The following is a 15,124-nucleotide window of genomic DNA, read 5'->3' as shown; positions in this document are numbered from 1 at the left end:
GAGAATTTGGTATAATGGCATACCTGGAGAAGATCATTAAGACTGGCATGTGGAAAACAAGATGGAATATGGTTCAAGATGCTTGAGCAGTGACCAGGTACAAACCAAGGACCTTGCAGATTTGTTAGAGTCTGAATTTTATTTCAAGTAAAACAAAAAGTCAATGAAGGCATGAAATGTGCATAATCATATGTCTATATTTGTACAGATTAAAAATATGTCCAGCATACGTCCACTTCTAGCTTGATGTCTTGGATTAATTCTGCTAAAAACAACTAAAATGGTTGGATAAAGTACCAGCACACCCCTACACACATTCACATACTTATTGGCTCAAAAGCATCATGGAGTTGTTGAGAAACTGGTGCTTTGGGGAACAAAATTCTAGAGAAGGATGAACCTCAGAGAGGTTAGCCAGAATCCCACAGAACATCTTTTCCTTGGAGTACTTGCCAAAACTGAGTAATAATTAAGGAGCTGAGAATTCAAGAGCCTTAGGAAAGGGTTGCAATGAAGAGGCAGAATGCCAAAAAGATCTTTGAGAAAGCTCCAGTGGCAAGAGAAATAAAAGTCAGAGACATCAGAGATCCATACGCCAGCAAGAAGACAACAGAAAATTAAACCTGGCACTTTTCTGGTGTTTCCCTCAGAACACGTACAAATTGTTAAAACTATAAGGCAGGAGATTAAAAATGCAAGGAAAAGGCTCCGAAAAAGGGTTCAGTAGGAGTCTGGAAAGCTTCAGTTTTGAAGAACACAAAAATCAGAGTTCTGGGCTAACCATGGGGAGAAGTCAAGGAGGATAATCCAGGTTCCCAGCAGAAACACCAAGAAAGCTGAAAAGAGGTATCTGCCTATTACAGCAGAGTTTTAATCAAAATTAAAATGAAACTGACAGCTCAGTCCCCAATTCAAAGAAATCAGTCTGCCAAGATGCCTGCTGAGTGGCTGTTTTCTCGAAGGAAAATAACATTACCCATAACATAATTTTTTCATACTAAATGTTGAATATACAACCAAAACTTGCCAGGCGTGCCAAGACATGAAACACAAATCTAGAAAGAAAACAGATCACATGAAGAAATTACTGTGATGTAGATACTGGGCTTAGTGAGCAAAGAAGCTTAACCATGGCTAATACACTGAAAAATACAGCAAGACAGAGAACATACATGAAAATGTGACAGAATCCCACCAGGGAATTAAAATCCTCAGAAAATAATTAAAGAAATAAAGGAAGGAAGGAAGGAAGGAAAGAAGGAAGGAAGGAAGGAAGAAAGGAAGGAAGGAAGGAAGGAAGGAAGGAAGGAAGGAAGGAAGGAAGGAAGGGAGGAAGGAAAGGAAAAGAAAGGAGAGGAGAAGAGAGGAGAGGAGAGGAGAGGAGAGGAGAAGAGAAGAGAAGAGAAGAGAAGAGAAGAGAAGAGAAGAGAAGAGAAGAGAAGAGAAGAGAAGAAGACAATCACCTGACACATCCCATCCTGGAATACCTGGTTTGAATTCCAGGGTTTTTTTGCTCCTAATCCATGTTTCTGCTAATGCGTATCCTGAGAGGCAGCAGATGAGAGCTCAGCTACTTGGGTCTCTGTCTTTGATATGGTATACCTGGATTGAGTCCCAGGCACCTATCTTTAGCCTGACCCTGCCCTACTGTGCCAGGCTTTCAGAGACTGAATTATCACTTAAAAGCTATATCTCTTTTACACGCACGTATGCACGTGCATGTGCACGCTCAATCTTGCTGTCTCATCCCGTCCCTTTCCCTTTCTCTCTTCCCCTACACAGAAAATAATAAAATGAAATTGCTAGTGCTGTAAGATACAATAACTGAAATTACAAACTCAATTGATGAGTAACATATTAGACACAGCAGAAGACATAACTAATAAACCAGAAGGCAAGTCAAAAACTTTTCAAAACTGAAGCATGGAGAAAAAATGAAATGGGAAATATGTAGAAGCATGTAACAGAAATATGTGATACATATGAAAGTCTTAAATACAAGAATATCTCAAGATTATGGAACTGAAATAGAAAGGTAAGTTTAATTTAGGTAAAAAAATTTATTTTTTAAATCCATGTATGCTCATATATGTAGTTTGAGACCTAGAAAAGGAAAATGGAACAATAGAAGTATTTGAATAGCAAATTCATGAAAGCTAGTAAAGAACCAGCACAAAAATCACAAAAAGGTCAAGCAGTGTTAAGCAACTGATAAACAAAACAAAAAAAAAATAGTTAAACCAGGACTAGGAATGTCACAGAAAAATTATCAAATTAAAGGATAAAATTAGAAAACCCTAAATGTAGCTAGTGGAGAAAAATATATTACTTGAACAGAAGAATAACAATGTTGGCTGATGACTGATTTTTCAACAGAAACAATGGAACTCTGAAGACAATGGAACAATGTATTAAAGAACTAGCAATAAAATCTGCCTTAACAGAATTCTATACTCAGTGAAAATAAAGACTCATTTACAGACAAGCTAGAACATAGTGATGGAATGCGAATTGGTCAGAAGAAAATGATTCTAAATGGGAATATGATAGTGTACAAAAAAATTAAAAAGAAATAAGAAGGAACTAAAAAAAGACAAACGTATGAGTAAATAATAAATATGAACTGTTTAAAACAAAAACAATGGGGATGGCATTCTGGTATACCAAGTTACCATCTCCTGCAATACCAGCATCCCATAAAGCTGCTCCATGTCTGATCCAACTCTCTGCTAATTGCAGCAGGACGATGAAAAGCAGTGGACAATGGCCCAAGTGCTGGGTCCCCGGATCCATGGGGGAGACCTAGAAGAAACTCCTGGTTCTAGGCTTCCGGTTGGCCCAACCCTTAATGTTGTGGCCATCTGGGGGATGAACCAGTGAATGAACATCTCCATCTGTCCCTGTTTCTGTGTAAGTCTGCCTTTCAAATACATAAAGTAAGTCTAAAAGTAATCTGTAATGCTCAAAATGCATATCTGGTTTTTCCAAAAAGGCAATGATATAAAAGTGTGTTTTAAAATCAACAGATACGAAAGGTTTGATGATATCACAAAAGACGTGTTGGATAGACAGAATTAAAATGCACTCATGTACCACATTTCCCACATTATATTCACATGTATATACAAATTAATGCTCAGAGCAACACTATTACTAATCATAAGAAACTGGAAATGATTTAAATGACCACCTACAAGTGAACAGATAAACAGTAGCATTCCCATGTGATGCAATAAAAATGAGTGGGCCTCTGGCCAGCTAAAAATGGTGGATCAGTCTCACAGAGACTGCCTTGCCAGAAGAAATCAAAGTCAAAAGACTAAATTGTATGCCCTTGTGGGAATGGGAAGTACTGGCCACACAGACTTGGACCATGCTAACAGCACATGGTTATCTCTGGAGGTTTCCAAGAGAGATGAGACTGGACCCCGTGGGGTGGCAATGCTCGCTTTCCTGATAGGTTGCTCACGTGGATATATTCAATGACTTTATCAAGGCCCATAGGCATGTGTGTGTACTCTTCCATGTGCATTTCAAAACAAGTGGCTTTTAAACTTAAATATACATCAGACATATAAAAGGTTATAGAAAAATAGGAAAACTGTACCTAATACCAACAAAAATAAAGAAGTAAAAAATTTCCAGTATAACTCATAAGCATATTCCCTCATCACCCCAACTCCAAGAGAGGCAGCCACTCTCCCAAATTTAGTCCTCACCATTCCTCTATACTCATACTTTGCATCCTTACATAAGTTCTCTAAGCAATATATTATAAATCCATTGTGCATGTTTAGAAATTATATTTAAAAGATAATTTTATTTTTATTTTTAAAAGATAACCCTAGAGAGAACATAAGAATGAAAAATTACTCTATATCTCAACTGTAACATTAGTTATACAGGTCAAATTGGACATTTATTATCTGTGTATTTCATATAATTAAACATTTTAAAAAACCATCATTCTAGGGGCAGCTCGATGGCACAATTGGCTAATCCTCCACCTGTAAGAGCTAGCATCCTGTGTGTGTTAGTTCATGTCCCATCTGCTCCACCTCTCATCCAGCTCTCTGCTTATGGTTTGGTAAAGCAGTGAAGGAAGGCCCAATGCCCTGGGGCCCTGCATCCATGCGGGAGACTCAGAAGAGGCTTCTGGCTCCTTGCTGGTTCAGCTTTGGCCATTGCAACCATTTGGGAAGTAAACCAGCTGATGGAAGATGTTTCCCTAAGTCTCTCCTCTCTGTGACTCTGCCTTTCTGATAAAAAATAACTGAAGCTTGGGCCCGACACAGTAGCCTAGTAGCCACAATTCTTGCCTTGCATACGCTGGGATCCCAAGTGCGTGCCAATTCATATCTCGCTGTTTCATTTCCCTTCTAGCTCCCTGCTTGTGACTTGGGATAGCAGTTGAGGATAGACCAAGGCCTTGGGACCCCGCACCCATGTGGGATACCCAGAAGAAGCTCCTGACTCCTGGCTTTGGATCGGCACAGTTCCAGCCATTGCGGTCACTTGGGGAATGAATCAGCAGATGGAATATCTTCCTCTCTGTCGCTCCTCTCTGCCTTTCCAATAAAAAAAATATAAATCTTTAAAAATAAATAAATAAATCTCAACCAAAAAAAAAAAACAAGGAAATTCACCCACTGATCAATTCTCATAGAAAATAAAAGAGTCTTTATGCCCATATTACCAGAATTTGTGACAATCCGGAAGCTACAGTTAAGACATTACAGCTTTTGCCAAAGGAATGAGCCTATTCTCTGTATTCTGGAAACCCCTGCCGGTGCTAAGACACACTGGCGTGGAGTAAAGCAGGCCTTGAAACCCTGCACAGACTTCACAAGGCGAGCTCTGTCAAACTTGAAAGTGCCCAGGATAACAGAAGCATAGGCTGTCTTAGAAGATGGATGAGCACCATGTGTTATTTATTTATCACTTATCCATAATGGAATGAAAAAAGAAAAGTTTATAAAAGCACTGCCTGCAGCCTAAAAATTATTTTACGACAGCAAGTTCCATTTAAAAGGACTCCATTCATGCAAGGAGCCTTGTTTTGGTGGCCGAGCAGTCAGATTTATGAATTATAATTCGTGTATATCCTTGCTGTGCGTGTTGAGTGCACTCTCCCACCTGCTGTTGCCACCGCCAGACTGTAAGCGCACACGTCTTTGTCATTCTGAACTACGGTAATTTGGAACTTCTGCGGCCAACTTGGTACTCCTACTCTCACCTCTGCAGGTCACGCCCTGTTCTTTGAACAGCCCCTCATTCGTTGCCAGTAGCACCTGTCATGACACAGGAAATGGCAGGGCCAGTCTTGAAAAAAATGAACCTAAATCGTGAACTAAATACAGCTGCAATGATTTTTTTTCCCTTTGAAAACTTTTTCTGGCCTTTCATTCCTTTTCTTTAGTAATTATAAGCCCTAGACAAACTGTAAAACAACATTTTAAATCTCAAAAAAACCACCCAGAGCAGTGTTTTCAAGGGGGGGAGGATCTCAGTTACATGCCAGACCACCCCTGAAGGCATCAGTTATTTCTCCCCTGCTGAAAGACCTATGCATCTAAATGTCCTGCAGGTCCACTGCGAAAAGCAGCGGCATTTTCTCCCTATCGCTGAACAACAGGATACTCTACTGTCTGGCTACCAAACACCAGCCGTGTTCTGAGTATAAATATTAAAGTTTAAAAGTTCAGTTTCAAACACATCGGAGCTAAGTTTGCAGCCAAGGAGCCGTGAGCCCATACTGGAAGTTACAGGATATTCTAGCGCCAAGGACTAGCTCTGAACAAACTCTGGGGAGGACACCCAACGCAGCAGCGTTTTCCCCCAGCACCCCGGGCTGGCGACAGCCTCTGCCTCACTCCAATGAGGGCAAGTGTCACACAGGGAGCGAGCCGAAAGGCTGGAACCGACCTTTGGGGAGACTGGTGGGGGGGACAGATGCGGAACTGGGCTCCAGTCAGTAAGGGCAGGGCTGCCGAACACCGACACCAGCTTCCCGCAAGAACGCAGCCAGGGACGAGCGAGCGACTCCCGCAGACTGCCGGAGCTGGGACCACCCAAGGCCCTTTCAGCAGTGCTGGGGGAAGCACCGTGGTTTTTCTCCCGGACTCTTTCAGAGGGGGGCCTCGCAGCAAGGGTCTGTCAAGTCAGAAAGCATCCAAAGGCTTCCTGGGGAAACCCAAGCCAAGGGACCCCCTGGTGGAAGCGCTCTGTAACACTCTGTAATTACAATTGTAATACTCCAAGTCTGGTCTTACAAAACGCTCAGGAAACCAAGCCAGAGACGTGTGGGTCTCTCTTTTCAAGGGTGCACACAGGCCGTGCCGGGATTAAAGTTGTCTGGTTGGTGCGGGGCGGATGTGCGGGGCTGTGTTCCAAACGCAGCCCTTCACCCCAGCTACGAGCTGGAGCCTCCCAGGAAAGGGCGAACGCGCGCGCGGGGATGGGGACTGAGCTGCCCCCAACAGCCCTGGCCAGACTCCGGGGACACGGCGCGCAGCCTGGCCCTTACCTGTCTATGCTGATCACGCACAGGGTCATGATCGAGGCTGTGCAGCACATGACGTCCATGGCGATGAAGACATTGCAGAAGAAGTGGCCAAAGATCCACTGGCCCCCGATGAGATCGGTGACGCTGACGAAGGGCATGACCGCCACGGCCACCGAGAGGTCGGCCAGCGCCAGGGACACGATCAGGTAGTTGGAGGGCTGGCGGAGCTTCTTGACGAAGCACACGGAGATCACCACCAGGCAATTGCCCGCGATCGTCAGCAGCGTGATGAGCGTCAGGATGGAACCGATCACAACTTTCTCGGTGCTGCCATAGTTGATCTGTTCCCAGCAGCCAGAGGCATTGTCCGGGGGCGCGTCCCAGGTGGACGCGGGGCTGGCAGTCACCTCAGGGACCTCACTCAGCAGGTGCGGCGACCAGGTGGCCGCCACCCTGTCCGCACCACCGTCGGGGCTCAGGTCCGGCAGCCCGCCGCGCCCCACATCCGGCAGAAGCAGAGAGCGGAGGTGCCCGTAGTCCGGGCGGCCGCTGCTGTTAACGTCCATCATCATCGTGCCGCTGTGGGCCGCTGCCCCATGGAGCCGGCGCACCGGCCACGCGCGCTCCGGCTGCCGGCCCCGGGGCTTCACCTCGCCGGTTCCGCTCCGCCCGGCCCAGCCATGGGACCCGCAGCTCGCCGCTGGGGGGCGCCCGGCTTGGCCTTGGCGAGTCCCGCACGTCCCGGGCGGTCCAGCCGCTGCGGGTTAACACGGAAGCGGGGCCGCGCGGGGCAGTCCCCTAACGAGAGGTCACCGGGCACCCGACGGACACCCGGGACGCGCGGGCTGGCTGGCTGGCTGGCAAGCAGGCAGGCCCGGTTGAGTCGGTGGCCGCACCGCAGCCCCCTCAGTGAGCGGCGCGGCTCGACCGAACCCCCGGTGGCAGAAGTTGCGGAGGGCGCCCCGCCCCTCGCGCCCGCCGCCGCCGCCGCCGCCGCCGCTCCCCTGCGGCAGCCGCGCCACGTCCCCGCCGCCGCTCCCCGCCGCCGCCGCCGCCACCGTCGCCTCAGGCCGCCGCCTCAGGCCTCCGCCCGCGCCCCTCGCGCGCCCGGGTCGGGCTTCCCCGGCTGAGGAGAGCCCGCGCTCGGCTCCCGCGCCTCCCCGCCGCGCTGGGGGCGGGGCCGCACGCGCCTCGCGGGATCCCGAGCCCGTCGGCCGCGCGGCGCTGGCCTTGCCGCAGCCGCCTGGGACGCCTGTCTGCTCACGGGTTGGTAAAAGCACCGTGTGGTGAGGGGCTCCTGGCTCTTGTGAAGAGACCTGGGGGTGGAGAGGGGAGGACAGCGGACTGACGGACTCTGCGACGTGAAGAGCTGGGGGAGGAAGTGCCCTCCCCACCTCAGGCGAAAAAAAGAAAAACACACACCTTTTCGAGCACTACGCTGTGAGCAGTGTAGATACTAACGTTTCCCATTTTTGATCACTTCTGGGACAAAAACGAAAATAGAAAAGGAGAAACAGCCTCCTGGGGTGGGTGTGGGGGGGTTCTGACAGGAGAGGGGTGCCTTAAGGCCCTGGCGCGAGGGGGCGCTGCGGGCGAGGGGGCGCTGCCTGGGGAGGGGGTCCCCCAAGCTCTTTCTGACGGACCAGTCTGGGCGTCCAGAAACCCGGACCCCCCAGCTCGGAAAATAGACCCGAAGCCTGGTAAAGTGCGGGAAAATAGGCCCTTTGCCATGGTAAAGTGAGGGTTGGTTTTCCCAGGGCTTTCTTGGCAGTCGCGAACACGGGAGGAGAGGTGAGTGGTGGCCGTGTTGTGGACGGAGTCCTGGAGGTGCCTGCAGCCTAAAATCCCTGTTGCTGCTCAAGCCCTAGCCGAGTCACAGCGAGACTTGCTTCGTTCCATTTCGTTCAAAGGTTTTATTGGTAGACAGCAATGATTTCTATAGTTTGAGGCTCTAAAGATGATTAAACCTGGCTTCTAGTGGGACCCTGGTGAATTATAAATAAGAAGGAAAGGAAAGGAGCAAAACACCACAAAAATGTATTGATCTGAATGCTGAGAAATATTCTTCTGTAAGGAGGGTATTTGCCCTGTTTTTCTAGGTGAGAAAAAAAAAGCAGTTTCTGTTGTAATAAGCTGATAGGTAATATTTAGGTATCAAACCCAGATTTATCTGATTAGTCTGCCTGTAAGTGTATCCTTCCTGCTACACATTCAAAAAAATTATGGAGGGGGGCAAAAAGATCTCCAAATTGTCGCTCACACACAGCTCCTTCGCTGTTATTATTTCAGGGACTCTCCTGTTCTTGGAATAAGCAAAGATATCCACAGAGTCAGAGGAAACGGACAAGGTAAGATCTAGGTCATAAAACACACTTCTTACCATTTCAGAAGACAAACTTATTTTTTTGGTCTTAATTGATGTCCAACTTAATCTCAGCCGAAAGAAGAAGAGTCCATAACTGGACAGCGTGGAAGAAGTCCTTTCTCCACCCTTCAGCACAAGGAGGACAGCTGGGAGATGTTTCATACCGTGCCTGAGAGCATACATGAGTGCCCTGCCATGGCTCAGTTTTTGGTTTTGAAGTTTGTCTTAACGCCTCTCAGAAATTCCTCAAGGTCATGCATTTCAGCAGGTGCTTTTCACCATTCAACTCATTTTAGTTCACTTTGACTTTTCTCATTTTTTCCCCATGAGTATCCCTCATCAGTTTAGCATTCTATGTTAGCTATTTTAAATATTTCCTGCTAATTAATTACACAAAGATCTTGGCAATAAGCTGTTTCCTTTTTATTTGTAGGTACAATGTGTATAATTTACCACCTACACTCTTACTAATCCCTACCTTGCCCACTTACATGTCACTGCAGCTGCTGGCTTTTGCTTTTGTTTTATTGAATCCATTCAGGCTGTTATTACAAAATTACCAAAAACTGGGTGGCTCCACAACACGCTCTTGTGTCTGAAGGTCCTGAAGACTGACAAGTTCAAAATCAAATTGCCTGTGGAGTCTGTGTCTTGGGAGGGCTCACTTCCTGCTGCACAGCCATCACTGTGTCCTCCAGGGGCACAAGGTGGTGAAGGAGCTCCTGGGGTCTCTACCATGACAGAACAGATGCTGATCAGGAGGTCGGCTCCCTCAGGACCCAGTCACCTCGCAGATACGCCTAATACATTCACCCACACTGGGCAGTGGGATGTCATCGTAGGCATTTTAGAAGGAAGCAAATGTCCAGTCCATAATAATACTTTCACACCGTATGCCATATAAACACAAAATGCTATTTTTCAAAATTGCTTTCTCTTTGATTGTCAATATAGCGTTGAGCCCAAACCCCCCTTTTTATAGAGCAGTCACCTCTATTATATTATTCCTAGTGATAGCTGAATCTATTTCCTAAGACTTGCTAGGTTTTTAATTTATAAGCTGTCACAATACATAAAGATGGTTATTGAAAAGCTCAGCTTCTGCAACATTACCTTGCTTCTGTTGACTTTAAACTCTATCATTGTTTTATTCCAAATTTCTGGTAGAACAATTTGAAACTTTATCAGTTTCCCTGTAACCATCACTAACAAATAATTGTATCTTCATAAAAAAAAAGCAGTAAAGTCTCACATATAGGTCTCCATAATTTTCTCTCAAAGGAAAGCTAAAAGATAAAACATCACAAAATACTCATGAGCTATCTAAACATCCATCTGAATGTGTTGTTTGTTTTGGCCTCAGTTTCCTGGTATTTTAAAATTCTTATCAAGATGTTGTTCTTTCCCCTCTCCTCCTCCCTGCCCACTCTTTGGCAGTTATACTGGAGATAAGAAGCAAAGTGTTGGCATCTAAATCAAATCATGTCTAGTTTCTATCCTTCTTATTCCTTTCATTAAAAAAAAAAAGCCTTCTGCTTTAAAAAGCACCGATCCTTGTCTAGACTCTCATTGCCTACAATAGCATTCTCATAAAATTGTCAGTGAGGGCTCCTGAGAATACAGCTTTCTGATGTTTCCAACTGGAGATCTGCACTCCAAACTGCTCTGGGGGAGCAGAGAGTAGTGAAACTCTGCACCATGAATTACCAGCTTTCCACAAGCTCTTCTTTCCTCTAGACACTCATCTTGCTCATCTAAAGGCATATGCTTAATCATATCCATGCAAACTCACACATACCCATCCATAGGACATAATGTGTAGTTTATTTTCTCCATAAACCAGCATACTCTGATAATCTAGACAGAAGAAACTCAAGTAAAATACTTACTTGCGAAACACAATAAAGTTTTCTATGCCATAGGGTTCATTGAAAAGTCATCCATCAGTCATGTATGTTGATTTGTTGCCTACAGAGGTCCAGTAACTTCAATGCACAGTGCTGCAAACTTCATTAAGGGATATTCTGTCTTCTCCAAGTTTTTCCTGTCTCTCACTTCTATATCCCATTTTCTAACTCAGCTGAACAAATCATCTGAGTGTTCCTTAGCCCAGAATTGGTTGCCTAGGAAAATTATAACTACAGCTTAGATGGTCATAATACTAAGATAATTGTACACAAATATCCAAATGCTGCACCCAGCTATCAATAAGGCTGTGGAGCAGTAGTATAGAGTCCATCCGAGACGTAAGGAATTAAATCTTGTCAAAGGAGATATGCTGGAGAACCGCTTGGAACAAAAGCAGCTAGGCTGGGACACAAAAATATCTCCTACTTAGCCCCCTCACCATAACTGGTCCATTCTTTTCAAGCTCAACATCAATGTTTTTAAGACTTATTTATTTATTTGAAAGGCAGAAAAAACAAAAGACACACAAACACACACAAATGCACAGAGAGATAAAGAGAGAAAATGGCTGGATTTCTCCTCACGTGACCACAGCAGCTGGGAATAAGCCTGTCCAAAACCAGGAGCCCGTGTGGGTTTCCCGTGTGGGTTTCCCGTGTGGGTGGCAAGGGCCCAAGCACTTGAACCATCTGCTGCTGCTCTCCCTGGTGCATTAGCAGGGCAATAATCCGAAGTGGAGCATCCAGGACTCAAACTGGTACCCATATAGTATGCCAGTGTTGCAGGCAACAACTTAACTCACTGCAGCACAATGCTAACCCCAAAGCTTTTTTTTTAAATTATCTTTGTTATGGTATTTGCTTTTTTACACTGCTTTATAGTTACGTAACTGTCTTCCAGGGATTTTTTTTTTTCCTTTTCTAAGATTTTTTTTTTTTTCCAAAGGCAAGCAGAGAGAGAGAGAGAGAGAAATATCTTACTATCCACTGATTAACTTTCCAAATGTCCTCAACACCCAGGGCTAGGCCAGGATCTAGCCAGGAACAAACAACTCCGTCCAGGTCAGCCACATAGATGATAGTGATCCAAGCATCTAGATCATCATTTGCTACCTTCCCGCGTGCATTAACAGGAAGCTGGATCAAAAGTAAAGGTACCGGGCCTGGCGCAGTGGCCTAGCGGCTAAAGTCCTCGCCTTGAACACCCCGGGAATCCCATATGGGCACCGGTTCTAATCCCGGCAGCTCCACTTCCCATCCAGCTCCCTGCTTGCGGCCTGGGAAAGCAATCAAGGACGGCCCAATGCATTGGGACCCTGCACCCGCGTGGGAGACCCGGAAGAGGTTCCTGGTTCCCGGCATCGAATAGGCGCGCAGCGGCCCGTTGCGGCTCACTTGGGGAGTGAATCATCGGATGGAAGATCTTCCTCTCTGTCTCTCCTCCTCTGTGTATATCTGACTTTGTAATAAAATAAATAAATCTTAAAAAAAAAAAAAAAGTAAAGGTACCAGAACTCTGGCGGTTGGTTAGGAAAAAGTTGGTTCACTCTACAACACTGCTGTCCCCAGAAACATTTTCATATTCCTGCCTTATACTAGGTGTTCAAGAAGCATGTGCCACATGACTTGAGGATAAAATAGTGCCTTTTAAAAAAAGAATTACACATGATTTTAAACAATTCATCAGTCAAAAATTGAGTTATCAGTACTGTCTTAGTTTACATAGTCTTTGTTACATCATGCTATATTCACTTGCATTATACCTTATTGCTGGCTTTTTAAAAATTTTAGTGTACTTTTTTTATGCTTCCAACCATTTGGGACATTTTTATTCTCTTTATAAGATAAAAAATTTAAAATAAACTTCTGAAAACTTTTTCTGGGGCTGAAATTTTGTATGTGGTAGATAAAGCCATTGTCAACAATGCCAACATCTCACACGGGATGCAGTGGGTGTCCTGCCTACTCCACTTCCAACCCAGCTCCCTCCAGAGTGGCCTGGGAAAAGCAGCAGAATATGGGCCAAATGTCTGGGCCCCTGCCACCCAAGTGGGAGCCCTGGAGGAAGCTGGCTCCTGGCTTCCACAGGGTCCGACTCAGACCAGTAATTCTTTGGGCAATGGGCTGGCAGGTGGGAGATTCTCTGTCTCACCATTCCCTCTATGTAAATCTAACTTTTCAAACAAATAAGCTTTTAAAAAAAATCTCAAGCAAAATTAGTGGAAAATTAGGAAACAGAAACAACCAGTATAATTGATTAATTTCTCAGTGTTTTGTTCTCAAGAACATTTTTGAAATATAAACGGTGCATACACACCCCCTAGTGGTGTAACTATGCAACAATGCAAATTCCATTGGCGTGGAAAGCTCTTGTCAAGGGACAAATTGGACCTGGTCTGAGAAAAACTAAATTCCTGTGTTTAAAGGAAAACAGATAGAAGTATCAAGCATTCATGAGAGTTCAAGGCATGCCAGAATTAGCTATTTATGTTTATGTATGTGAAAGGCAGAGTGTTAGAGAAAGAGAGAAAGAGGGAGTTCATTCCTCTAGTTCATTCCCCAGGTGACTGCCACAGGCAGGGTTGGGCCATGCTGCAGCCAGCAACGTCAGGGATAGAAAGACAACCAAGCACTGGGAACATGTGCTGCTGCTTCTCCAGGTATGTGAACTGGCAGCTGGTTCAGAAGTTGAGTAGCCAGGACTCAGATGGGTACCTCTGTGGGATGTTAGCATCACAGGCAGTAGCTTGACTTGATTATGCACCCTGCCGAAAGCACCCAAGGATTGGCTTGTTTTGCTTTTTTTTGTTTAAGATTTATTATTTTTTTTTAGAAAGGCTGATTTAGAGAAGGAAATACAGAGAAAAGATCTTCCACCTGCTGGTTCACTCCCTACATGGCTGCAATGGCTGGAGCTGAGCCTATCTGAAGCCAGGACCCTCTTCTAGGTCTCTCATATGGGTGCAGGGTCCCAAAACTTTGGTCCATCTTTGTCTGCTTTGTGGCCTGCTTTGTCCATCTTTGTGGCCTGCTTTCCCAGGCCACAAGCAGGGGGCTGGATGGAAAGTGGAGCAGCTAGGGCTTGAACCGGTGCGCATATGGGATCCTGGTACATGCAAGGCAAAGATTTAGCCACTAGGCTATTGCACCAGGCCCAGATTTGCCTTTTTTTTTTTTTAGCAGAAGGTGAAGTTTGAGATATTCTTGTATGTCCAAGTAAAGTTAGATTCAGATTCAGGGATGACACCCGAAGCAGATAATAACAAAGAGTCCCGAGGATTCAACACTGGGATGCTTCCACAGCCCAGGCATCAAGGGGAGGAGATTGAGAAGATAAGGCAGTGCATCTAGGGGGAGAACCAAGTCAAATACATCAAGTGACGACTGCTTCAAGAAGGAGAGACTGGCTGCCTGAGTTAAATGCCATGTAAGACAAGAACTGTTATGATTAGGAAGTGTGGATAAAAGGAAATTGGAAAGGATCAAAGAGATAAGAGAAAAAGGCAGCTCAGAAAGTAGACAATTTTCGAAATTGTCTGACTCTAAAAGGTAGCTGGCAGTTGGGGCATAAGCTAAAACTGTGTGGTTATTTTAAAATAATCAAAACAGAATACTTTCACTGAAAGATGGATAGGCTGCATTGTATCTTACATTTTCTAATGCTGTTCAGTCACTTAAGAATTCTATAGTCTCTAATGCAATATTTGAAATGTAAATCATCCTTTAATTTATTCCATAAACCCATACCAGTGAAATACTAACAGGTACTGTGCTAAGTGCTAAGGGTGAATAACTAAGACAGCAACTGAGACAACCAAAGGGTTATAGTGGAGTGTGGAAAAGATGAGCCGACAGTGAGAATCCGGATGAAAAAGACGTTAGCACTGCATGGGGAAACAGCAAAATTTACAGAGCTATTATTTCAGTTCAGAGGAGCATGAGGTTCCAAGAGAATACCATAAATGTGTGGAAAACCTCCCATAGCTGTGTGGTGTCAAACCTACTGGAGAGATGGTAAGGGTAGACTCTTTATGGCAGATCATCAAGAAAATGTGTGCCATGCACAAGTTGTAACTCTGCGAGAAGTGTCATATTCATTTTCTAAAATCATGTTTAAATGACTATGAACCCCAGTCCTAATTATCTGATGGGAAATTAAACTCATGTCATAATGTGGTTTCCCCTGCTCCTACCCCAACCCCCAGGTTGCATCACACCCAATGCGGAACATTCCGAGAAGCTGCTGTCACTCACAGCATTGCTTTCAAAAGTTATTGCTTCCCCTCTCCATCTGCCTCTGAAACATGAAAACACACCCTACGCTGCCCCCATAATTATCTAGTGTGA

General features: G+C 45.2%; 1 protein-coding gene across 3 annotated transcripts in view; it reads right to left on the bottom strand.

Annotated features, from left to right (window-relative positions):
- The window catches only part of HTR7 (5-hydroxytryptamine receptor 7), a 102,051-nt gene extending 94,585 nt beyond the window's left edge, over nt 1-7,466 (bottom strand). The window contains exon 1 of one of the 3 annotated variants that reach the window (XM_058671420.1): nt 6,527-7,466. In XM_058671420.1, the coding sequence (XP_058527403.1) occupies nt 6,527-7,077 (551 nt within the window). In that variant the 5' untranslated portion in view covers nt 7,078-7,466. The remainder of the gene's footprint in view (nt 1-6,526) is intronic. The other 2 variants (XM_058671421.1, XM_004583369.4) reach the window with 2 other exon arrangements.
- Nucleotides 7,467-15,124: the final 7,658 nt, after the last annotated feature.

The sequence above is a fragment of the Ochotona princeps genome, chromosome 13, assembly GCF_030435755.1.
Source record: "Ochotona princeps isolate mOchPri1 chromosome 13, mOchPri1.hap1, whole genome shotgun sequence".
NCBI classification, from domain to species: Eukaryota; Metazoa; Chordata; class Mammalia; order Lagomorpha; family Ochotonidae; genus Ochotona; species Ochotona princeps.
The sequence above is the reverse complement of the archived record's forward strand: the minus strand, read 5'-3'. Positions and strand labels throughout refer to the sequence as shown.